Genomic DNA, 24,107 nt, shown 5'->3' with positions numbered 1-24,107 from the left:
TCTTTTTCCCTTCTCTCTCTCTCTTTTCTCTAAAATGAATAAATAAGATCTTAAATAGCACCTGCCCTGACCTCCTTAGGCATGATAAGACTGGGGTCCTCTTAGGGCCTTAGAAATATGTGCATGTGTGCATGGTGGCTGTGTGTGTGTGTGTGTGTGAGGAAGTGTGTGCACGTTTTTTTTTTATTAATAATTTTATTTTTTTAATGGGGCGACATCAATAAATCAGGATACATATATTCAAAGATAACATGTCCAGGTTATCTTATCGTTCAATTATGTTGCATACCCATCACCCAAAGTCAGATTGTCCTCCGTCACCTTCTATCTAGTTTTCTTTGTGCCCCTCTGCCTCCCCCTTTCCCTCTCCCTCTCCCCCCTCCCCCCATAACCACCACACTCTTATCAATGTCTCTTAGTCTCACTTTTATGTCCCACCTACGTATGGAATAATGCAGTTCCTGTTTTTTTCTGATTTACTTATTTCACTTCGTATAATGTTATCAAGATCCCACCATTTTGCTGTAAATGATCGGATGTCATCATTTCTTATGGCTGAGTAAGTGTGTGCACGTTTTGTGTGCCTGTCAGTCTACAGTTGAGCCTGAGAGTCCACGTGACATCTCAATCTAAAGAAAGCCCAGGCATGTCCGGGCTTGTCCTCTGACGGATGTTGCAACCTATTTTCACAATGATAATGAAGAAGCCTTACAGTATAGAGTTAATTCTAAGGAAAGAGCCATGCAACCAAATACATATATACATATTTATTAAAAAGCATATTTACTAGTGTTAAAAAAAATAGCGTTAAAAAACCTTAAAAACAGAAAAAAGAGAGAACAGTATCTCTCAAAAATCTGTGCAACATTTAGGTGTGCACCCACTGAACCCCAAAGAAAGTCTCATCAGCATTCTGGGATGGCAGCAGTGGGACAGTTAAGTTGGTGCAGAGAGTATCTCCGGCCGCCAGGTGTGAGAGACGCTGGGAAGTGACAGTGCAACCGAGTTGGAAGTTGAGACGCAGTAGGGTAATGGTGTGGGTGGCTGGGGAGCAGATGCCCACAGACAGGATGGCCCTGTGGGACGTGGTAGACTTCAGAGGGGAGGAGCAGTTGGCTAGGGTCACCTGGATGTGCAGCCGATAGATGCCGTCACGCTGGATACGCAGCTGCCCGTTGTCCAGCTGTGGTCCGTGCAGGAAGGAGCGACCCAGTGCGGGGCCTCCCTGCCAGTGCAGCCTGGGGTCCTGCTGCAGTCCTGGAGGCAGAGGGTTGGGGGGGGGTAGGAGAATGGAGGTTTAGGGAGATGGAGGGCTATAGATTGAATGTCCAAAATTTTTATGTTGGAATCTAACCCTCAAGGTGATGATTTTAGGAGGTAGGGCCTTTGAGAGGTGATTAGGTCATGAGAATGAAGCCCTCTTGAATGTGATTAGTGCCCTCATAAAAGGGACCCCATGTCTAGTGAGGGATGAGTGGATAAAAACATGGTATATATATGCAATGGAATATTATTCTGCCTTAAAAAGAAGGAAATCTTGCCATTTGTGGCAACATAGATGGAGCTTGAGGGCATTATGCTGAGTAAAATAAGTTAGACAGAGAAAGGCAAACACCCTGTGACCTCACTTATATATGAAGTCTAAAAACAAACAAACAAACAAACAAGCAAACAAACAAACACCTAATGAATTCACAGATACAGAGAACCAATTGGTGGTTGCCAGAGGTGGGGGTTGAGGGTGGAGGTACAAAATTAGTAAAGGTAGTTAAAAGGTACAAGCCTCCAGTTATAAAATAAAAAAGTCCTGGGAATGTAATTACAGCATGGCGACTATGTACATATAATTATATATTAATACTGTATTGCATATTTGAAAGTAGCTAGGAGAGTAGATCTTAAAAGTTCTCATCATAAGAACAACAATGTGTAACTATGTGAGGTGATGGATGTTAACTAGACTTACTGTGGTGATCCTATCACAGTAGATACAAATATTGAATCACTATGTTGTTCACCTGAAACTGATATATTTCATGTCAATTATATCCAATATAGATATGTAGAAAGACCCGAGTCCACCAGGTGAGGGAGGACGCAGTGAATAAAAGAAATGTTCTTCATATGCTGCCTAGCGTGTGGTATGCTGTTACAATAGCCTAAACAAAAAGGAACAGGGGTTCCCACACTACGAAATGGAATGAACATAGCCCCCAAAACTCTGGGGATGCGAGGAAGAGGGTTACAGAGAGGATGGGAGGGGACCATCCTATGACTTACTCCCTCACCTCCCTCACATCTTTGTTCTGATCCCACCTCTTTGGGGATGACCTCACTTTCAAAACCAAGCCTAACCCTGGCATGCTGATCCCCCCTCCACTCTCCACTTCATTTTTCTCTGAAACATGAAATGTGCTTTACTTGGCATGCTACATGATTTTCCTATTCTTTTACTTATTGTCCCTGCAGTAGAAGGAAAGTGCATGTTTGCTCTCATCCCTATTGTGGCACCCAGAACAGTGCCTTGCAAGCTGTAGTGTAGGTGCTCAAATAACATTTGTGGAACGGATGAAGGGAAGTTAGTGATTGCTATTAGTGAGTTTTAGTTGTTTTTGGCTCTCTCAAGGCAGATGGTAAAATGTGAAGGACTGAGGGAAAGAGTAAGGTAGCACTCGCCCAAGAACACACTTCCATTTCTCTCTTTCTCTCACTCTTTATCTTTCTCATATTCTCTTTCTCTAATTTCTCTTTCTTCCTCCCCCTTTCTCTTTCTCTATTTCTACCTCCCCTATTTTTCTATCTCCCTTTCTCTTAGTCTTTCTTTTTCCCTTCCTCCCTTCCTCCCTTCCTCCCTCCCTCCCTTCCTTCCTTCCTTCCTTCCTTCCTTCCTTCCTTCCTTCCTTCCTTCCTTCCTTCCTTCCTTCCTTCCTTCCTTCTTTCCTCCTTCCCTTCCTCCTTCCCTCCCTCTCTTTCTTTTCTTTTCCCTCTTTCTTTCTTTCTTTCTCTCTCTCTCTTTCTCCTCTTCTTTTTCTTTCTCTCTTTATTGCCCTTCCTTCCTTCCCTCCTTCCTTCCTTCCTTCCTTCCTCCCTCCCTCCCTCCCTCCCTCCCTCCCTCCTTCCTTCCTTCCTTCCTTCCTTCCTTCCTTCCTTCCTTCCTTTCTTTTTTTCTTTCTCTTTCTCATTCTCTCCCTTTCTCTCAGCTTCCTCTATTTCTCTTTCTCAAGCACATGTGAACATGCGTGCACACATACACACACGCGCGCGCACCCGCACTTTACCCATTTACCCATGTCACTCGTGTAATTCAGCTGGAGCTCAGCTATGTCATACTGGAAGAAAAGAGAAAACAGGACAATCAGAGCTCCCTTTCCACTGTCCACTCTGTTATGTACCCTTTAGTCCAAGGGGCTGATTTGTGAATTAAAAAGAAGAAAAAAAAAACCCTCTTAAAGATAATGTATGTTTGAATCATTCCTGGAGCATAAGAAAGAACCTTAAAAAACTTAGGACCCTTGCTGGTTGGCTTAGTAGTAGAGTGTCAGCAGGTGTGTGTGTGTGTGTGTGTGTGTGTGTGTGAGAGAGAGAGAGAGAGAGAGAGAGAGAGAGAGATGTCCGGGGTTCTATTCCCAGTCAGGACACAGAGGAGAAGCAATCATCTGCTTCTCCACCCCTCTCCTTCCCACTTCTCTCTCTTGCTTTCTTCCCCACTCCTCAGCTATGGCTCTATTGATTAGATGAGTTGGCCCCAGGCACTGAGGATGGCTTCTGCAGCTTGGAGGCCTCACTTCTGGTGCTAAAAATAGCTCAGATGCACAGAGCATCACCCTGTAGGGGGCTTGCTGGGTGGCTCCCAGTTTTGGTGCATGTGGGAGTCTGTCTCTCGGTCTCTCCTCCTCTCACTTAATAATAAAAAAAAATAACTTAGTTTCCTGGACAGAACGGAGAGGCGGTGAGGTGTGCACCTGCCTCTCTCTACTGCAAAGCCTTCTGCCCAGACCCCAGAGGTGACCCCTGTGGGGGTATTGGGCTCTCGGGTGAACAGGTGCAGTTCCTCTTGTCTTTGCCCTCACCAACCCTCCCTTCCCAGCTTTGTGAAGCCCCCAGCAGCCTCTGAGTCAGCCTGAGCTGGGGGAACACCAAAGCCAAGTCATTGTCTGCACCACGTCCAGTGCACCTTTTCTAGATGCAGCTGCTCACGCAGGGATCCCCACCCGGGATTCACCTTCAGACAGGGCTGTCCCCGAGCTCAGACATCAGGGCAGCCATGCCTCTGCCTTACGTCCCTGCTCTAGTCTCTATCTCTTGCTGTTTCTTCCCTTAAGTGATCTCTCTTCCCGACTGATTTTTAGTCACCATTTTGGTTTTGTCTTTTTGTTGTTGTTAACCTGTCTTTTCCTGTCGGTCTGTGCTCCAGCTGGTCCCCTTTCCTCCAATTCTCTTCCTAGTTGCTCACCTCGCCTCCACACCTACCAGGCCAGGGCCCTCCCAGAGGTCCCCAAGCTCCCCAGCAGGTGACCAGTGTGCGTTCCTTTCATTTTCCTCTTACCTCCGGTAACTCAAGGCCATGCAGCCTTGAGAGGAGCAGGTTGCAGAGGATGCAAACGAAGGCCGGAAACATCAACACAAGGATCAGAATGCGACCCCAGGACAGGCAGTGCCCAGTCCAGGTGGGGCCCTCCTCTGCCATCCTCCTTGTCCTAGGGCACCAACGTTCCATTACTGTATGCTGGCAATGCAGTGCACAAGGGTACACACAGCTTGCTCAGGAAGTGAATTCAGACCAAGATTAATGTACTGTGCCCGCCCCAAACTGCCACACCCACCGTGGGGGTGTCCCTGAGTTTTGACAGTGCAGGGAATTTCCCTCTCGCTTTAGAAGATCCCTTGGGCCAAGGAGTTGTTTGTCCTTCAGTTTTCTCATTTCACTCCCCATGCTCACCTTCTGGTACTCAGTCATTCATTTATTTAACAAACTTTCACTGAAGCATCTATGTACTATAGACCAGATTCTGTGCTGGGCACTGGGGTATAGCAAGCACCCAGGAATGGTAGGGGTTCGGGAGAGGCTTCTCAAACATCCAGATGCTCCTTTCCATCTTCCCAGCCTCCTTGGCACATAGTGGGGCCACACCTGGTAGGACCACATGGTTCACCTGCCCAATAAGAATAGAGTAGAAGCAGACAAACGGTCCCTTCCTGTCCTGATCTTAGAAACATCACACATTGCCCTGCAGTTCTCTCTTCCCCTTGGCCCTTGGAGTCCACCTGTTTTTGATGACTGTAGTGGGTTGTGTCTACCCAGAATTTCGGTGTGTGACCTCATTTGACAATAGGATCTTTGAAGTGTAATTAGGTCAAGATGAGGTCATACTAGATTAGAGTGGGCCCTAAATTCAATGACTGGTGTCTTTATAGGAAAAACGGACACATTGAGACAGAGAAAGGTGGTCATGTGACATCAGAGGAAGAGATTGGAAAGATGAATCTACAAGCTAGGGAATGCCAAGGATTGCATCTGCTAACAGAAACTAAAAGAAAAAAAAAAGCCACTGCCTGCCAAGACTGATTTCCTTAGATATAAATAAATTTGTAGTTAAGCCATTACGAAGTGAAAATACTCTCTAGAAAATAAAATGAATATGGACAGCCAGATTATAAACTGCAATGCAAACACATTGTGACACAGTCTCATTCACATCCAGAGAATTAGAAATAGAATTGGAGACTGGGATTTGAAATGCATCCGAACATTTGGAAGTACAGTTTGGGGAAATCAATCAAGCTGCCAAAATACACATCCCCATCCATCCAGCAGTTTTGCTTTAGAGAGTTTTTTGCATGAGTCAGATGCACTTGCATGTTTCACAAACACAGATGCACACACACATAATTCACAGTGGCATAATCTGTAACAACAAAGAGGGGGGAAAACCCCAAAACTATTTATTAGTGAGGGCTTAGCCTCTAGCTGAAAATCTAGCAGGTGCAGCCTTTTGGGCATATTTGCATTGGCAGAGCCTGGGTTTTCCACTGCTTTGGATTACAGGGTTGGTGTCACTGTGGTGGGGTCTGCGGACTACAGTGATCGATCGTTCTCTAGACTGTGTGGTTGTGTGCAGGGCGGAGGCTATGAAAGCAGAGCTGGCTGTGTCTTCATGCAAGATGCTGAGGAGAAGGGACAGGGCAGGCCTTCCTCCCCCTGCCAGCTAAGTTGTTTCACTACTTCTGAAAAGTCAGTGGAGTCCAGGCACAGTGCAGAGTAGGAAACTGAGAGGACAAGCCCCCTGAAAAGTCAGTGGAGTCCAGGCACAGTGCAGAGTAGGAAACTGAGAGGACAAGCTCCCTGAAAAGTCAGTGGAGTCCAGGCACAGTGCAGAGTAGGAAACTGAGAGGAGAAGCCCCCTGAAAAGTCAGTGGAGTCCAGGCACAGTGCAGAGTAGGAAACTGAGAGGAGAAGCCCCCTGAAAAGTCAGTGGAGTCCAGGCACAGTGCAGAGTAGGAAACTGAGAGGAGAAGCCCCCTGAAAAGTCAGTGGAGTCCAGGCACAGTGCAGAGTAGGAAACTGAGAGGACAAGCCCCCTGAAAAGTCAGTGGAGTCCAGGCACAGTGCAGAGTAGGAAACTGAGAGGAGAAGCCCCCTGAAAAGTCAGTGGAGTCCAGGCACAGTGCAGAGTAGGAAACTGAGAGGAGAAGCCCCCTGAAAAGTCAGTGGAGTCCAGGCACAGTGCAGAGTAGGAAACTGAGAGGAGAAGCCCCCTGAAAAGTCAGTGGAGTCCAGGCACAGTGCAGAGTAGGAAACTGAGAGGAGAAGCCCCCTGAAAAGTCAGTGGAGTCCAGGCACAGTGCAGAGTAGGAAACTGAGAGGAGAAGCCCCCTGAAAAGTCAGTGGAGTCCAGGCACAGTGCAGAGTAGGAAACTGAGAGGAGAAGTCCCCAGAGAGCAATCTAGAAGGGAAATCACCTGTTTAAGGGCAACCTCTAGACACCTGAGGCTTGTTCTTGGCTGCCTTCTGCTTCTTTGCCCAGACAGCACTCAAAAGCAGCCACACCTATTTATGCCCCTGAGCAGTGAGAACAGCTTGAACGTGCGAATTCAGGCATCCTAGTTTTCTAACCTGGCTGCCCCTTTACTGTCCCTTTGCTGTGATGTTCCCAAGTTGCCAGAGGACTATGCCTTGTGGTGTTCTCCTTTGCAGAGTTGTGAACAAGGAGACAAAAACCCCTTGACTACATCCCCTCTCCCTTAACTAATACCATGCTTCCCACTTCTCGGATTTCAACTAGGAGAGGGTGCGTCCAGACACCCCGTCCTAGCAACGATTCCCCCTACTCCATCCCCATCTCCTCTCTAGGACTGGAAGAGTTGGGATTTTCCCATTTCTCCATCCTAAGGGCTTGTATGCCTCAAAGGCTAAAAGATTAGATTCTAAAGCCAGCCAGCCTAGCAGGATGAAGTGAATGAGACACTCAGGTGCAAAAGCAAAGAGGCACCTCAAACTCAGTGATCAAGTTAAATAATATTCTAGTGTCATATTTTTATTTTTGTTTCTTTTTTATTTTTATTTACTTTTTTAGATTTTATTTATTAATTTTTATTAGAGAGATAGGGGAGGGAGAGAGAGAGGGAGAGATAGAGAGAGAACAGGGGGAGGAGCAGGAAGCATCAACTCCCATATGTGTCTTGACCAGGCAAGCCCAGGGTTTTGAACCGGCGACCTCAGCATTTCAGGTCGACGCTTTATCCACTGCGCCACCACAGGTCAGGTTCTAGTGTCATATTTTTAAAAGCCAAATATATTGCCAAAAAATGTGCAGGATAGGTTTCTTTTTCTTTTTTAACAATTGTTTTTCTAGTGAGAGCACATTTAAGATCTGCTCTCCTAGCAACTTTCAAATATACATACAATACAGTGTTATGAACTATAGTCACGATGCTGTACATGACATCCCTTGGTTGATTGATTTTATAGCAGGAAGTTTGTACCTTTTGACCACCTTCATCCCAAATGTTTGAAATAAAGATTGGATCTGACTCTATGCTTCAATGACTCACATCACTTCCCTTACCCTAATCCAGAACCTGGAGCCTAAATTTGATTTCTGTCTCCATCACTTACCAGATGTGTGACTGTGGCAAGTTACTTAACCTCTCTGTGCCTCAGTTCCCTGGAGGTAATAATGTTATCTCATAGACTTGCTATAAAAAGAGTTAATATTCATCAAGTATGTAGCACAGGGTTAGCATTTAATAAGAAATTGGTGGAAGCGCCCTGGCCCATTGGCTCAGTGGTAGAGCATTGGCCCAGTGTGTGGATGTGCCGGATTTGATTCCTGGTCAGGGCACACAATAGAAGAGCCCATCTTCTTCTTCACCCTCCCCCTCTGTTTCTCTCTCTCTCTCTCTCTCTCTCTCTCTCTCTCTCTCTTCCCCTCCTGCAGCCATGACTCAATTAGAGAGAGCTGGCCCTGGATTCTGAGCATGGCTCCATGACCCCTACTTCAGGATTTAAGAGCTCAGTTGCTGAGCAACAGAGCAACGCCCCAGATAGGGAGAGCATCGCCTCCAGTGGCTTGCCAGGTGGATCCCTGGTGGGGCGCATGCAGGCATCTGTCTCTCTGCCTCTCCTCCTCTAATGAATAATAAAAAAAAAAATTGGTGGTAGCTATTATTATTATTATTATTTTACTACTACTACTATTGTTATTATCATTATCATAACCTCAGCTCTCTGACATATACAGTGTGTCTGTAAAGTCATGGTGCACTTTCGACCGGTCACAGGAAAGCAACAAAAGACGATAGAAATGTGAAATCTGCACCAAATAAAAGGAAAACCCTCCCAGTTTCTGTAGGATGATGTGGCAGCATGTGCACATGCGCAGATGATGACATAACACTGTGTATACAGCAGAACAGCCCACAGCCATGCCAGTCGAGATGTGGACGGTACAGGGGAAAGTTCAGCGTGTTCTGTGGCTCGCTAAATTCGAATCCATGACCAAAGTGCAACGTGAATATTGGCATGTTTATAACGAAGTGCCACCACATAGGAATAACATTACTTGGTAGGATAAGCAGTTGAAGGAAACCGGCAGTTTGGTGGAGAAACCCCGTTCTGGTAGGACATCAGTCAGTGACGAGTCTGTAGAGGCTATACAGGATAGCTACCTAAGGAGCCCTAAAAAATCTGTGCATGAGCCCACATTGAACTGCACTGAATAGGTATGAAACTGGGAGAGTTTTCCTTTTATTTGGTGCAGATTTCACATTTCTATCGTCTTTTGTTGCTTTCCTGTGACCGGTCAAAAGTGCACCATGACTTTATGGACACACTCCCTTTTTATTTTATTTTATTTTATTTTATTTTATTTTATTTTATTTTATTTTATTTTATTTTATTTTATTTTATTTTATTTTATTTTATTTTATTTTCTGAAGTGAGAAATGGGGAGACAGAGAGACAGACTCCCACGTGTGTCCGACCGGGATTCACCTGGCATGCCCACTAGGGGGCGATGCTCTGACCATCTGGGCCATTGCTCCATTGCAACTGGAGCCATTCTAGTGCCTGAGGCAGAGGCCATGGAGCCATCCTCAGTGCCCGGGCCAACTTTGCTCCAATGGAGCCTTGGCTGTGGGAGAGGAAGAGAGAGATAGAGAGAAAGGAGAGAAGGAAGGGTGGAGAAGCAGATGGGTGCTCCTCCTGTGTGCCCTGGCCGGGAATTGAACCAGGGACTTCCACACATCAGGCCGTTACTCTACCACTGAGCCAACCTGCCAGGGCTATTTTCTTTTTTTTATATATACTTATTTTTGTTGTGTTGACAGGGTTTCAAGTGCCCCATTCAATATAACACTCTTTACATACTGCATGGTGCTCCCTATGCCCCATGCATAGTCTCTTTCCACACTCCTTTCCCCCTATACTACCTCCCCTTACTTTCATCCTCCCTTTTGCTACCCTATTGTCTGTATGTATGTGTTATGTATATGTGATTTTGGCTATTCTCTTTACCTTCTTGGACCCCATCCCCTCTTCCTCCTTCCCTCTGACAGCTGTCCATCTGTTTCCTGTGACCCTCCCTCTGTTTCTCTTTTGTTTCGCAGTTTATTGTGTTCATTAGATTCCACATATAAGTGAGATCATACGGTATTTGTCTTTCTCTGCTTGGCTTATCTCATTTAGTATAATAACCTCCAGGTCCATCCATGTTATTGCAAAAGGTAAGATTTCCTTCTTTTGTATGGCTGTTTAGTATTCCATTGTGTAAATGTATCACAGCTTTTTAATTCACTTTTCATTGATGGAAACTTGGGCCATTTCCAGATCTTGGCTATTGCAAACAATGCTACTGTGAACATGGGGGTGCATACCTTCTTTTGAATTAATGTTTTGGGATTCTTGGGATATATTTCTAGAAGTGGGATAGCTGGGTTATAAGGCAGTTCCATTTTAAATTTTCTGAGGAAATGCTATACTGTTTTTGACAGTGGCTGTACCAGTCTGCACTCCCACCAGCAGCACAGGAGGGTTCCCTTTTCTCCACACCCTCACCAGCACTTGTTGTTGATTTGTTAATGAAAGCCATTCTAACAGGTGTAAAGTGATATTTCATTTCAGTTTTATTTTGCATTTCTCTGATGAGTAATGTTGAGCCATTTTTTCATATGCCTATTGGCCATCAGTATGTCTTTTTTGGGTAAGTGTCTATTCAGATCCTTTGCTCATTTTAAAACTGAATTGTTAACTTTCTTGGTGTTGAGTTTTATAAGTTCCTTATAAATTTTGGTTGTTAACCCCTTATCAGACATATCAGCAAATATGTTCTCCCATAGAGTGGGTTTTCTTTTTATTTTGTTAATGGTGTCTTTTGCTGTGGAAAAACTTTTAGTTTGATATAGTTTCATTTGTTTATTTTGTTCTTTATTTCATTTGCCTAAGGAGATATATTGGCAAAAATATTGCTTCAAGAGATGTGTGCGAGTCTACTTCCTTTCTTCTAGGACGTTTTTTTTTAAAAAACAGGGATGCACCCAGCAACCTTTGTCTGGGGCTGATGCTCAAATCAACCAAGCTATCTTCAGTGCCTGAGGCCGATTCTCAGACCAACTGAGCCACTGGCTGCAAGAGGGGAAGAGAGAGAGTAGGGGGAGAGGGAAAGGAAGAGAAGCAGATGGTCACCTCCTATGTGTACCCTGACCAGGGATCAAACCCAGGACTTTCACACTCCAGGCCGAAAAACTTTCCAGTTTTTTCTAAGCAGGTGTGGCCTGTAAATGACATCTATGACTCTTCTTCCTGTTCCAATCTGAAGATCACTTCAGGCTTGGTCATGCGACACCCCACAAAATTGAGGTGGCAATAGCTTTTCAACATCATACCTATGTATAGAATCTTCTGAGCAGGATCCAGGTGCTGCCATTCCTCCCATGTGAAGGCCACAGTCCCATCTTTGAATGACACTGATTGATGAACCATGGTTTTGAGACTTGCAAGGGATGACCAGTCTTCCTTTGGGATCCTCTTTGCAAAAGGAGAGGCTCTTGATCTCTAGATGAGGAACCCACGGATGCAGCCTGCCTGGGCTGTCTTGGATCCTTCTGTCCGAGAGGGCTGACTGGAGAGACAACCAGATGCACCAGACCAGATGGACCACTGCATATCCAGAGGAAGTACTGGGGAGGCAGCTGGAGAAGTGGCTGTGCCCGTGAGAAGAAAAGTGTATCTCAGACTACTCTATTTTTTTATTTTTCAATTCAGTTGGCATTCAATATTATATTAGTTTCAAGTGTACAGCATAATGGTTAGACATTTATAAACTCACAAAGTGATTGCCCCAATAAATCTAGTACCCACCCAACACCATACATAGTTATCACAGTATTATTGGCTATGTTCTCTGTGCTATACTCTAAATCCTCATGACTATTTTGTAACTGCCAATTTATACTTCTTAATCCCTTCATCTCCCCAATCCCCAGCTTCCTAACCCCTTTCCTCTCACAACCATCAGTTTGTTCTCTCTGCCTATAAGTTTGTTTGTTTTTATTGTTTATTATGTTCTTTAGATTCCACATATAAGTGATATCGTATGTATTTGTCTTTATTTCACTTAGCATGATACCCTCTAGGTCCATCCATGTTGTTGCAAATGATAGGATTTCATTCTTTTTTATAGACAAGTAATGTTCCTGTGTATGTGTGTGTGTGTGCATATGTGTGTGTACAGGGGGTCCTCGGGTTACGACAGTCTCAACATACAATGTCGAATATACAACATTCACTCCCATAACAAATTGAGATGTGAGTGCTTCGAATATGCCATTAGCATCATATCTATGGACTAGTTTGGCTGAGCGCAGCAGAAGAATATGCAGTAATGTGGCAAATGAATGAGGGAGTTGGCATACCCAGTATGCTTACTTATGCCATTCCGGATTGTTAAAAGCATGAGTGTTCCATTTGTGTTAGGTTAGGTTGTATTTTGACTTATGCCAAAATTCGGATTATGTCACTGTTGTAGGAACAGAACTGTGTCATAACCCAAGGACCCCGTGTGTGTGTGTGTGTGTGTGTGTGTGTATCTTCTTTATCCAATTGTTTATCAGTGAACACTTAAGTTGTTTCCGTATTTTGGCTATTGTATATGAAATGTCCTTCTTTGTGTCTTATTATAGGCTTTTTTTTTTTTAGGTGAAAGGAAGGGTGATAGTGATGCAGACTCCCACATGTGCCCAGATCAGGATCATCCAGCAACCCCCGTCTGGGGCTGATGCTTGAATCAACTGAGCTATCCTCAGCACCTGAGGCCCTTGCTTGGACCAATTGAGCCACTGGCTGTGGGAGGGGAAGAGAGAAAGGGGAGAGGGAGGGTAAGAGAAACAGATGGTTGCTTTTCATGTGTACCCCGACTGGGAATCAAACCTGGGACATCTATATGCTGGGCTGACACTCTGTCCACTGAGCCACAGGCCCAGGGCCTATAGGCTTTGTTTTAAAGTCTATTTTGTCTGATATAAGTTTTGCTAACCCAATTTTTTCTTTCATTTCCATTTGCATGAAATATTTTTTCCTGTCCCTTTACTTTCAATCTATGCATGTCATTTGACCTGAAATGGGTCTCTTGTAGACAGTATATGTATAAAGGTCTTATTTCCTTCTCTGTTCAGTCACATATGTCTTTTAATTGGAGCATTTATCCATTTATATTTGTTTTATATTTTTTAAAGATTTTATTTATTTATTGTATTTTATTTATTTTTTTAATAAGTTTATTTATTTATTTATTCATTCACTTTTTTAGAGAGGAAAGAGGGAGAGGAGGAGTAGGAAGCATCAACTCCCATATGTGCCTTGACCAGGCAAGCCTAGGGTTTCAAACCAGTAACTTCAGTGTTCTAGGTCAATGCTTTATCCACTGCGCCACCACAGGTCAGACCTATCCATTTACATTTAAAGTAATTATTGATAGCCATGTAATTATTGCCATTTTATTACTCATAGTTTTGATATTTTTTCTTTCTTCTTCTTAAAGAAGTCTTTTTAACATTTCTTGTGGTAATCAACTCCTTTAGCCTTTTCTTGTCTGGGATGACAAATAGTGACCATAGAAGTCTTTCATATATGAACGTCAACACATAATTAGAGTTTAAAGAATTTATAAAATACTTTTTTTGTTGTTGTCAAACTTAGGTTTTCAGGACTGTTGCTTTTATAGGAGCTAAAAAATCTCAAATTTCATTGTCAAAGCTGATATTTCATCTGTCAACGTAAAAAAACCAACAAAAAACAAACAAACTTCCAAACCTGTAAGAGTTTTTATAAGTTTATTTGAACCAAACTGTCAATAATTGCCAGGAAGCAAAGTCTCAATGAATTGAGAAAGTGGTCCAGAAAATAGAAGTTTCACCACTTATTTTATACATCAGAATCAAAAGGGAAAGCATAAGGGGGTCACATGAAATTGATTGGTGACAGATTAGGGAGGCAGGAGAAGGCAAAGCTGTTAAATCTCTGGATTGGGTAAAAAGCAAAAGTGTATATGCTGAAACTTCTTTACATAGGTGGGAACAAGACAGTTAGTTAGCCGTTAATGGTTCACATAACAATGACAGTGAGGGGTGTATTGGCTTTGGGCTCGGGTGGGATGTCTGACCTCCTTACATTCCAAAGGCATGTTATCAGGTGCATGATCGTAGATGCAAAAGACAGCAGACAGGTTTGAGTAAAAGCAAGCATTACCTTTGTTTAAAGAAAGTTCTTCTCTAGGACATGACTACCCACCATGAACTGCTTTTAGGTAGAAAGGTTTGATTTAGACCATCCTGTGTTTACCTTAGTTCCCTGAGTTGGCAAGGCCATTGTGTAGGCTTTCCCTGAGTTTGTCAGATTAAGTTAGTGGACACATCTTGATTTATTTAAACAAACAAACATTTTTTCATCCACACCTCCTTCCCCTGAAGCTTGTGTATTGGTCAGGGTAGGTTAGGGTAGGTTATACTGTAATAACAAACATTTCTTTTTTTTTTTTTTAATCTGAAGCTGGAAACGGGGAGAGACAGTCAGACAGACTCCCGCATGCGTCCGACCGGGATCCACCCGGCACGCCCACCAGGGGCTACGCTCTGCCCACCAGGGGGCGATGCTCTGCCCCTCCAGGGCGTTGCTCTGCCGCAACCAGAGCCACTCTAGCGCCTGGGGCAGAGGCCAAGGAGCCATCCCCAGCTCCGGGGCCATCTTTGCTCCGGTGGAGCCTCAGCTGCGGGAGGGGAAGAGAGAGACAGAGAGGAAGGAGGGGGTGGGTGGAGAAGCAATTGGGCACTTCTCCTGTGTGCCCTGGCTGGGAATCGAACCCGGGTCCCCCGCACGCCAGGCCGACATTCTACCGCTGAGCCAACCAGCCAGGGCCAATAACAAACATTTCTTAAAAGGTTTATGCAATAAACCTTTATTACTTGCTCCTGCTATATACAGATCAGTGAGGGGTTCAAACCTGCTTATGGTAGCAGAAATGTCATGAGCCTGAAATAAGAAAAGCTGAAATTATTAGGTGCAAAACACCATTCACTATCAGAATCCAGTCATTAAGTCACCAAAAACTCAGCTCATTCTCCTTCCTATGTGCAAAATACAGTCCCCAGTCCCTGAGAGAGATGGCCTCAAAGTCCTACCTGTTTCAGCATCAAGTCAGTAGACTAGAATGATGTGGAATAGTCTCTGCATCAGGGGGTAAGGAGTGGATCTCAGTAGCAAGCCTCAAATTGCCCCCTTCCTTGCCCAATCTAGTGTGGCTCATCAGGAACTCACAGCACATACTTCCATCTCGGAAGGTAAAGACTAGCAATTCTAATATCCCGCTGGACAGGTATCACCAGGACTCTACCTGGGAATGAGGGTGGACTCTAATTCCAGTGCCTATAACCATGCCTGGCACACAGTCGGTGCTTAATAAATAGTTATTGACTATTGTTATTGGCCAAATGTCCACAAGATGAGATCCATCAGCCATGCTCTGACTCATAGGGACTCTTAACTAGCTGGCTCCGGACTTACCACCATGTACCTTTTTATTCAGATATAAGCTCCTTTGTTTTATCTTAAATATATCTGCAAAGACCCTGTGGGGCAGCTGTGTTAGGCTTGCTCGTGGGGTTACCAGCTGCAAGCACTTTGCCTGGTTGGTGTGTGGGTGCATAGCAGTGCCACGCTTGTATGGCCTATATAAGTCTATGGGTGCTTGCAACTCAAGAGAGATGGGGGACTGCAAATGCATGCAGATTGCCTTCCCGCCACTGTGAGGGGCCATTTTGCCGTTTGTTTGCCTGAGAGGTGGTTTTCCCTGCTGTTGTGAAGTTTTATTAAACGGAAAGGTCCAACGCTTTCCAGCTCCGCAGTTTTTCTACCATCTGCCTGAACCCAGTGTGAACCTGCCTGGCCTTCGCCACCGGCATTGCATCTGGCGCAGTGGGCAGGATTCAAAGCAGATGGGTATGGAGTTGCAGCCACCCTTGAGGAGTGGGTTAGAGGACTGGTCATTGTTATGGCTCCCTGTGGCTGTCCTTTTGAGGACCATGGGCTCTCTGCTTTTACAGGCCTGTGACAGGCGGCCCGAGGTTGGGAGCTCCAGAATGAGCTGCAAACCCAATAGCAGCAATGACTTGAACTGGAGCGAGCTCTGGAGAAGGAAGTCAAACGGGTTTGTGAGTTGCAGTTTGCCCTGGAAGTTGAACATTGGCAGTGGCAGTTGTTGGAGGAACAACTGCAGGTTCAGCTTCAGGCTGAGACCCGGCAGCCGCAGGAGCTGAGGATGGAGCTGTGCCAGTGGAGTGACTCTGAGCCGGCGGGAGCAGTCATTTCCAGCTTCTCTTCTCAGGATGAGGAGTCTCGGGCTGAAGCTGCCTTCCGCACACTCAGAGCTGGGCCAGTGGTTGTCCAGAAATAAAAAACCCAGCAGCAAAGAGTACCTACTAAGCGCCTGGTAGGCTTGCTGCGATTGTGGGACATAGGGGTGGATGGCATCATGCTCTCCGGAGCAGAGATGGAGAGGTTGGCCACTGTTGCCATGTGCTCCTTCTTGGGGCAGCGTCTTCAGAGTTGCTATGATCACAGGGATGAGGGGGAGGCCTGAGGCTCTATGTGAACCTAGTAGCCTGTAATGGACCTTTACCTTGGTGATTTGCACAGACAGCTGGGCTATCATGGACTGACTCTTGGGACTGCAATCAGAGAGGGGGGCACCGGCTCCCTTGTTGGATGGACATGCCGCCTTTGGACAGTATGAGACCCTGATGGGGGGCAGCTCCAGTGGACATCCTCCTGCACCAGGAAGCTGCTCTCACCCAGTTGCAGAGATGCACCAAGGACATTTTTGGTTTCAGTGGACATGGTCCTAGACTGTTCAGGCTCCCCAGCTAAGATGGGTGCTCTTGTTGGCACTGTGGGGTGTGGAGTTGGAGGTGGGTCTCCAGTTAACTCCCTGGGCAGAGTGCTCAGGGAGACATTGTGAAGGGCACTTTTGTAATTGTTATTTTTGGAATGTATGTAGGGTACCTATTGTGAGGCAAGCAACCCTAAAAGGGGTGGAATGTGGGGCAGCTGTGTCAGGCTTGCTCGTGGGGTTACCAGCTGCAAGCACTTTGCTTGATGGGTGTGTGACTGCATAGCAGCGCCACCGCGTGTGTATGGCCTCTATAAGGCTATGGGTGCTTGCGCTTGAGAGAGATGAGGGATTGCAGATGCACGCAGATTGCCTGCCCACCATTGTGAGGGGCCATTTTGCTCTTTGCCTGAGAGGCAGTTTCCCCTGCCTGTGTGCTTGTTCGCTGTTGTGAGACTTGATTAAATAGAATGGCCCAATCCTTTCCAGCTCTGCAGTTTTTCTACCGTCTGCCCGAATCCACTGTGAGCCTGCCTGGCCCTGGTCACGGGCATTACAGCCCTATTTCCAAACAAGGACATATGCACAGGTTTTGTTCTGGTCTCTCCCATCTGCAAGTTTCTGGCCTTCTGTCTACAGAGAATATCAGAGGCCTCTCTGATATTGTGATATAATAAGAAATAACATATTCGGTCTTCATCCCTGGTTCTTGGCACAAGAGCTTCTAAAACCCTTGGAATTTCCTGAATGATGAGGTTAAGAGGAGCATCTTTTATTATTCATAACAATGCCCTTTCAAACATACCTGAGTTTATGCATTGAGGTGACTCTTGGTGGGCACTAAATAGCTTCAGGGTAGGGGCTGGATCCCAGAAAAAACATGTAGTTACAGAGTTGGAACTTTTAGCATTCCCCCTCCACCCTCTAACCTTCAAGAAGGGGAGAGGGGGATGAAGATTAAGTTAATCATCACTGGTCAATAACTTAAATTAATTATACCTATGTCAACCTAAAAATAAAAGGTCTTTCAGAGTGAGAGGCAAACAAGTGTTTATTTGAGATAACAAGAACAGCTATTGGGTGAGCACTGATTCTGGCAGAAGCCCAGTGTTTCAATTAGGAGACAAAGACAAGGGGTATTTATAGGAAGGGAATGGAAACAGTTACATCACTAGAAGGAAGGCATTTCTATTGGTGTAAGCTGACATAATATAGTGATACTAATTCTAAAGAATGTTTTTAATTTTCGGTCTGGTAGTCATCATATCTGCTTTCTTGTTATCATTGCAAACAGTTGTTTGAGACACAAGGTTGCTTTAGTTTCAGTCCAAAGGCTATTTTGCCTAGTTAAACATTCCAAAGATTTGAAGCATAAGATGTGCAAAGCCTCTGGGATGGCAGCTCCAGCTCCATTTGAAAGTGGCTTCATATATATTACTCTGATGAAATAAAACCTTAATAAATACTCCCATCCCCAGATCCTGACAGCCACTGACTTATTCTGTCTCTGTGGGTTTACCTATTCTAGACATTTTATACAAATAGAATTATGCAATATGTGGCGTTTGGTGTCTGGCTTATTTCAGTGAACATCATGTTTTCAAGGCTCATCACATTATAGTGAGTGTCAGTGATTTCCCCATTTTCATATATATAGGTCAGGAGTCATTATCAGGCCTCTTTATGAAAAGGCCTCCAGCCTGACCAGGTGGTGGCACAGTGGATAGAGCGTCGGACTGGAGGACCCAGGTTCAAAACCCTGAGGTTGCCGGCATGAGCGCAGGCTCATCTGGTTTGAACAAGGCTCACCAGCTTGAGCCCAAGTACCTGGCTTGAGCAAAGGGTCACCCAGTCTGCTGAAGCCCCCAGGTCAAAGCACATATAAGAAAGCAATCAGTGAACAACTAAAGTTTCACAACAAAGAATTGATGCTTCTCATCTCTCTCCTTCCTATCTGTCTGTCCCTATCTGTCTCTCTCTCTGTCTCTGTCACAAAAAAGAAAAAAAAAAGAAAAAAAGAAAAGGCCTTCAACCTGAGGTATGAATGCAGCGAGGCACAAAAGCATGGCCAGTCAGAAGCGTCTCCACTGCAACACCTTTGAACACCTGCAGTGCATGCATCAACTGTGCATCGAGTGTCCTGTGAAGAAGGCAACTTTCCCCCATTAAGCTACTTATGCTCAGTTGTTTCTTTGACATCTATTCAATGGTGTGGATGGTTAGCTTGACTCCTTTGCATGCCGTGTAGGTCAAGATTACTTCATTTCCCTGTAGCTTCAGTTTCCTTCCAAATTTACTATAAGCCAAAAATAACCAAACCACAGCATCTTAGACACAGATAACCTCCCTAAATAGCTAGTTGTTGGGCAAACAAGTGTGTTAGTCTTGCTGGCTTATATTTTGCCTGATTGGTGCATGAGCACGGGGCACACCATGTGTGTATAGTTTATGTAAGGTTGCAGGTGCTTGCCCTCAGGGTGGCAGATTGTAGATTGAGGATTGCCTGCCAACATTGGGAGGGGCCATTTTTTGCTATTGTTTGTGGGAGAAGGGGTTTTTTCCCCCTGGCCTGTTTGCTTATCAGCCTTGTGAGAGAGGAGCGGTTTTCCCTACCTTCTTGCTAGTCCGCTGTTGAGAGACTCTAACAAACAAAATGGCCCACCATTTTCCGGCTTTACAGTTTCTCTACCATCTGCTTGAACCAGTGTGAGCCTGCATGGCCATGACCACTGGCATTATTACACTAGTTCAATGAGAATTTAGAAAGAATTTTCTAAAACTTTAATTGCCCTGGTCCAGTTGCTGAGTTGGTTAGTTAAAGCATTGTCCCGATACACCAAGGTTGTGGGTTTGATCCCCAATCAGGGCACATACAAGAATCAACCAATGAATACATAAATAAATGAAACAACAAATTGACGGTTTTCTCTCTCTCTCTCAAGTTAATAAATTTTTAAAAATTTAACTTATTTTAAAAAACCAGTTCGCCTGTTATTTCCACCCCCACACCCCTGCTTCTTGCAACTACCAATCTCTTTTCTGTATCTATAAACTTGCTGTTTTTAGATTTCACATATAGGAGAGATCAGATGGTTTTTGTCTTTCTCTTTCTACCTTATCTCATTTAGCATGAGAATGTAAAGTTTTGAATTTTGTCAAGAGCTCTTTCTGAACCAGGGGTCCCCAAACTTTTTATACAGAGGGCCAGTTCACTATCCCTTAGACTGTTGGAGGGCCGGACTATAAAAAAACAAACAAACTATGACACACTGCACATATCTTATTTTAAAGTAAAAAAAAAAAAAGAGAACAAATACAATATTTAAAATAAAGAACAAGTAAATTTAAATCAACAAACTGACCAGTATTTCAATGGGAACTATGGACCTGCTTTTGGCTAATGAGATGGTCAATGTGCTCCTCTCACTGACCACCAATGAAAGAGGTGCCCCTTCCAGAAGTGAGGCGGGGGCAGATTAATGGCGTCAGGGGGTCGCATGTGGCCCGCTGGGCCGTAGTTTGGGGACCCCTGTTCTGAACCAATTGGAATGATAATGTGTTTTATCTCTTCATTTTCTTAATGTGGTGTATTACATTGATTGACTTTTGTGTTATGAATCATCTTTGCATTCTGGAAATAAGTCCCACGTGGTGTATGTCTCTTTTAACATGCTGCCGGACTGGATTTCCTAGTATTTTGTTGGCAGATTTCTGCGTCTATATTCATAGGGGATGTTGATCTGTAATTTTCTTTTCTTGTAATGCCATTGTCTTGCTTTGGTGACAAAGTAATGCTGTCCTCAGAATGAGTTAGAAGTGTTCCTTCATCTTTAGTATTTTTTGGCAGTGGGGGGCGGGGGAGTTTGAGAGAGATTGATGTTAATTCTTCATTAAATGTTTGGTGGAATTTACCACTGAGGCCATTTGTTCTTTTTTTATTTTTCTTGGGAGATTTTTGATTAGTGATTGTTTACTCTTCTTCCTTGTACTAGGTCCATTCAGATTTTTTATTTCATCTCGAGTTAGTATTAGTAGATATTGTATTTTTAAAAATCTGTCCCTTTTAGCTAGGTTATCTAAATTGTTGGCATAAAACAATATCTTGCCCTGGCCGGTTGGCTCAGCGGTAGAGCGTCGGCCTAGCGTGCGGAGGACCCGGGTTCGATTCCCGGCCAGGGCACACAGGAGAAGCGCCCATTTGCTTCTCCACCCCTCCGCCGCGCTTTCCTCTCTGTCTCTCTCTTCCCCTCCCGCAGCCAAGGCTCCATTGGAGCAAAGATGGCCCGGGCGCTGGGGATGGCTCTGTGGCCTCTACCTCAGGCGCTAGAGTGGCTCTGGTCGCAACATGGCGACGCCCAGGATGGGCAGAGCATCGCCCCCTGGGGGGCAGAGCACCGCCCCTGGTGGGCGTGCCGGGTGGATCCCGGTCGGGCGCATGCGGGAGTCTGTCTGACTGTCTCTCCCCGTTTCCAGCTTCAGAAAAATGAAAAAAAAAAAAAAAAAAACGAAAAAAAAAACCCAATATCTTATTTATATTATATAAAGGGTACTTAATAGTATTCTCTATTATATTATAATCCTTTTTTATTTTTGAAAATCAGTAATGTACTAATTTTCATTTCTGATTATGATAATTTGAGTTCTCTCTCTCTTTATTAGATAATATCAGGTTTCCATAGCAGTTGGCATTATCTCTTGGTGTGGTTAGTCTTAAATTTAGCTGTTCTATGATGAGATCCTTATGTGACTATTTATTCATTTTAAGTGAGAGGAGGGAAAATAGACAGACTTGTCTGGGATCCACTTGCAACCCTCCTCTGGGAACGATGCTTGAATTAGCTGAGCTATCTTCAGTGCCTGGGGCTGACGCTTGAACCAATCAATTGAGCTGCTGGCTGTGAGAGGGGAAGAGAGACAGAAGGTGGGGAGATAGTTGCTTCTCATGTGTGCCCTTAATGTTTATTGAAGCATTATTTACAAAAGCAAAGATATCGTAGCAATCTACATGTCCATTAACAAATGAATAAATAAACAAAAGTGATATATCCAGACACTGGAATATTTTTTAGCTGTACATAGGAAAGAAATTCTGACACACTGCATCGTGGATGAACCTTGAGGATGTTACACTGAGTGAAGTAAGCCAGACACAAAAGGACAAACACTGTGTGGTTCCACCTATATGAGGTCCCTAGAGGAGTCAGATCCATAGGGACAGAAAGCTGGTGGTGGGAGCCAGGGCCTGGGGGAGGGGTATGGGTGATTTAGTGTTTAATGGGGACAGAGTTTCATTTTGGGAAAAGAAATGAGTTCTAGAGATCTAGTAAACAGTTGAATGCATACAGTTAACAAAACTGTATTGTGCACTTAAATTTTTAGAATAGGGCTGACCTTAGGTTAAATGTTATCACACAAAAAAAGGAACGAAGAAAATTTTAGAGGTAATGGTTAAACTTATAGCATTGATTACGGTGACAGCTTTATAGGTGTTTGTCTTCAAACTCACTGAGCTATATCCATTAAGTTTGTTCAGTTTTTAAAGAATTTAAAATTATAGTTGACAATCAATCTTAGTTTTATTGATTATAGATGTACAGCATAGTGATTAGACACATAATTTACAAAGGGATCCCCCAATAATCCTTGTATTCCCTTGGCACCAAATACGGCTATTACAACATTATTGACTATATTCCTTATGCTGTCATGAAAAGCTTTTTTTTTTTTTGTATATCAGTCACATACCTCAATATAATAAGAAATGTAAGATATTTCAACCACTAAAAATAAAAAATGAATTTACAGTCCTTTCAAACTTTTTGCTTTTCATGATACTTGAGTTGTTTTTGTTCCTTTATACGAGTAATTCTCATTTCATTTCAAAGACTGTGAAAAGATATTTTAGTCTAACGTTTTCTGCTCGTTGGTGGGTGCCTTCTTCGGGGAGGGGCGAACAGTTCCCCTTGCCGGGCCCGCGGGGAACACGAGGTGCCAGCCCACTCCTCACTGTCTCGGGTCGGAAGACCTGGAAAAGGGCAGAGACAGGTTGCCAAGGGGTTTTTCGCGGGTTTAAGGGCGGACGGCGTCTTTATTGTCTGGAACAGAGGTCCCCGGCAGAGTCACCTCTACGGGCCTTCGGGACGTGCGGACCTGTCGCCCGCGGGACGCGAGGTAGGGGCGGCGTCGGCGGGGTCCGGCGGGCGGGAGGGCTGGACGCGCGCGGCTGGCGAGCCCCGCAGCGCCCACCGCCCCTGGGCCGCCGATTCGGGCCGATAGACTCCCCCTGGGCTGACAGTGCCGACCCGCGTGTGGCTGACTGATGATCAAGGTCTTGTAAAATTAAAAAAACAAACAAACACGTTTTCTTTGGTCAAACATATATCTGCGTAAGATTATGTATGATTTAAAATAAATAGGACGTTAAAAAAAATGTGTAACCGAAATCTTGCTTTGATCATTGTGCGGAGAACGGCCTGTAGGGGGCGACAGTAGATGCAAGAAGACCGGCCCGGGGGCTTTGGAAACGAAAAAGACTGAATAACGTTAGGCTTTGAGAGATAAAATGGATAAATTCAAGGGTCTCCAGAAGTGTCTGAAAGGATAGGAATAAAGCGAAGTCATTTCTGAACTAAGTCAACAAAGAAACTGTAATAATAATAATTTAAAAAAATCTGAAACAAGGCAAGGCAGGAGAGGAAAAGCAATATGAAAAAGAGAAACAATCAGAAAGCACAAAATAAATCCATACATATCAGTAATTGGAATTAATGTAGAAGTTCCACGCAGTGGCCCCAAAGCCTGTGTTGCCACAGTGTATCTGAAATTGAATGGTCTGAATCAAAACATGCTGTTAATGTGAAATGCAACCCAGAATTTGAAGACCTGAAATAAAAAAGAAAGTAAAATACCTTTTTTCATTTTTAATTGAGAGAAAGGAAAGGAGAGCATCACTTGTGGTGGAGCAGTGGATAAAGAGTCGACCTAGAATGTTGAGATCACTGGTTCACATCTCAGGGCTTGCCTGAGGCATACAGGAGAAGCAACTACAAGTTGATGCTTTCGTCTCCTCCTCTCCCTCCTTTCTCTCAATCTCTCCTCTCTCTAAAATCCAATAAGTAAAATATTTTAAAGAAAGGAAGGGAGAGAGACAGGGCAAGAGAGGAAGAGAGAGTGAGAAGCATCAACTAGTTGCTCCTCCTAGCTGTGCATTGATTGCTTCTTGTACATGCC

General features: G+C 44.4%; 1 protein-coding gene across 1 annotated transcript; it reads right to left on the bottom strand.

The window, feature by feature from the left end:
- Window positions 1-868: 868 nt before the first annotated feature.
- On the bottom strand, window positions 869-4,687 carry CD70 (CD70 molecule). The gene is made up of 3 exons (XM_066252670.1): window positions 4,547-4,687; window positions 3,296-3,329; window positions 869-1,257 (listed from the first exon to the last, which is right to left on the bottom strand). The coding sequence occupies exons 1-3, from the start codon at window positions 4,685-4,687 to the stop codon at window positions 869-871; spliced, it is 564 nt and encodes a 187-aa protein (XP_066108767.1).
- Window positions 4,688-24,107: the final 19,420 nt, after the last annotated feature.

This window comes from Saccopteryx bilineata, chromosome 1 (genome assembly GCF_036850765.1).
Source record: "Saccopteryx bilineata isolate mSacBil1 chromosome 1, mSacBil1_pri_phased_curated, whole genome shotgun sequence".
Lineage (NCBI taxonomy): Eukaryota > Metazoa > Chordata > Mammalia > Chiroptera > Emballonuridae > Saccopteryx > Saccopteryx bilineata.
The sequence above is the reverse complement of the archived record's forward strand: the minus strand, read 5'-3'. Positions and strand labels throughout refer to the sequence as shown.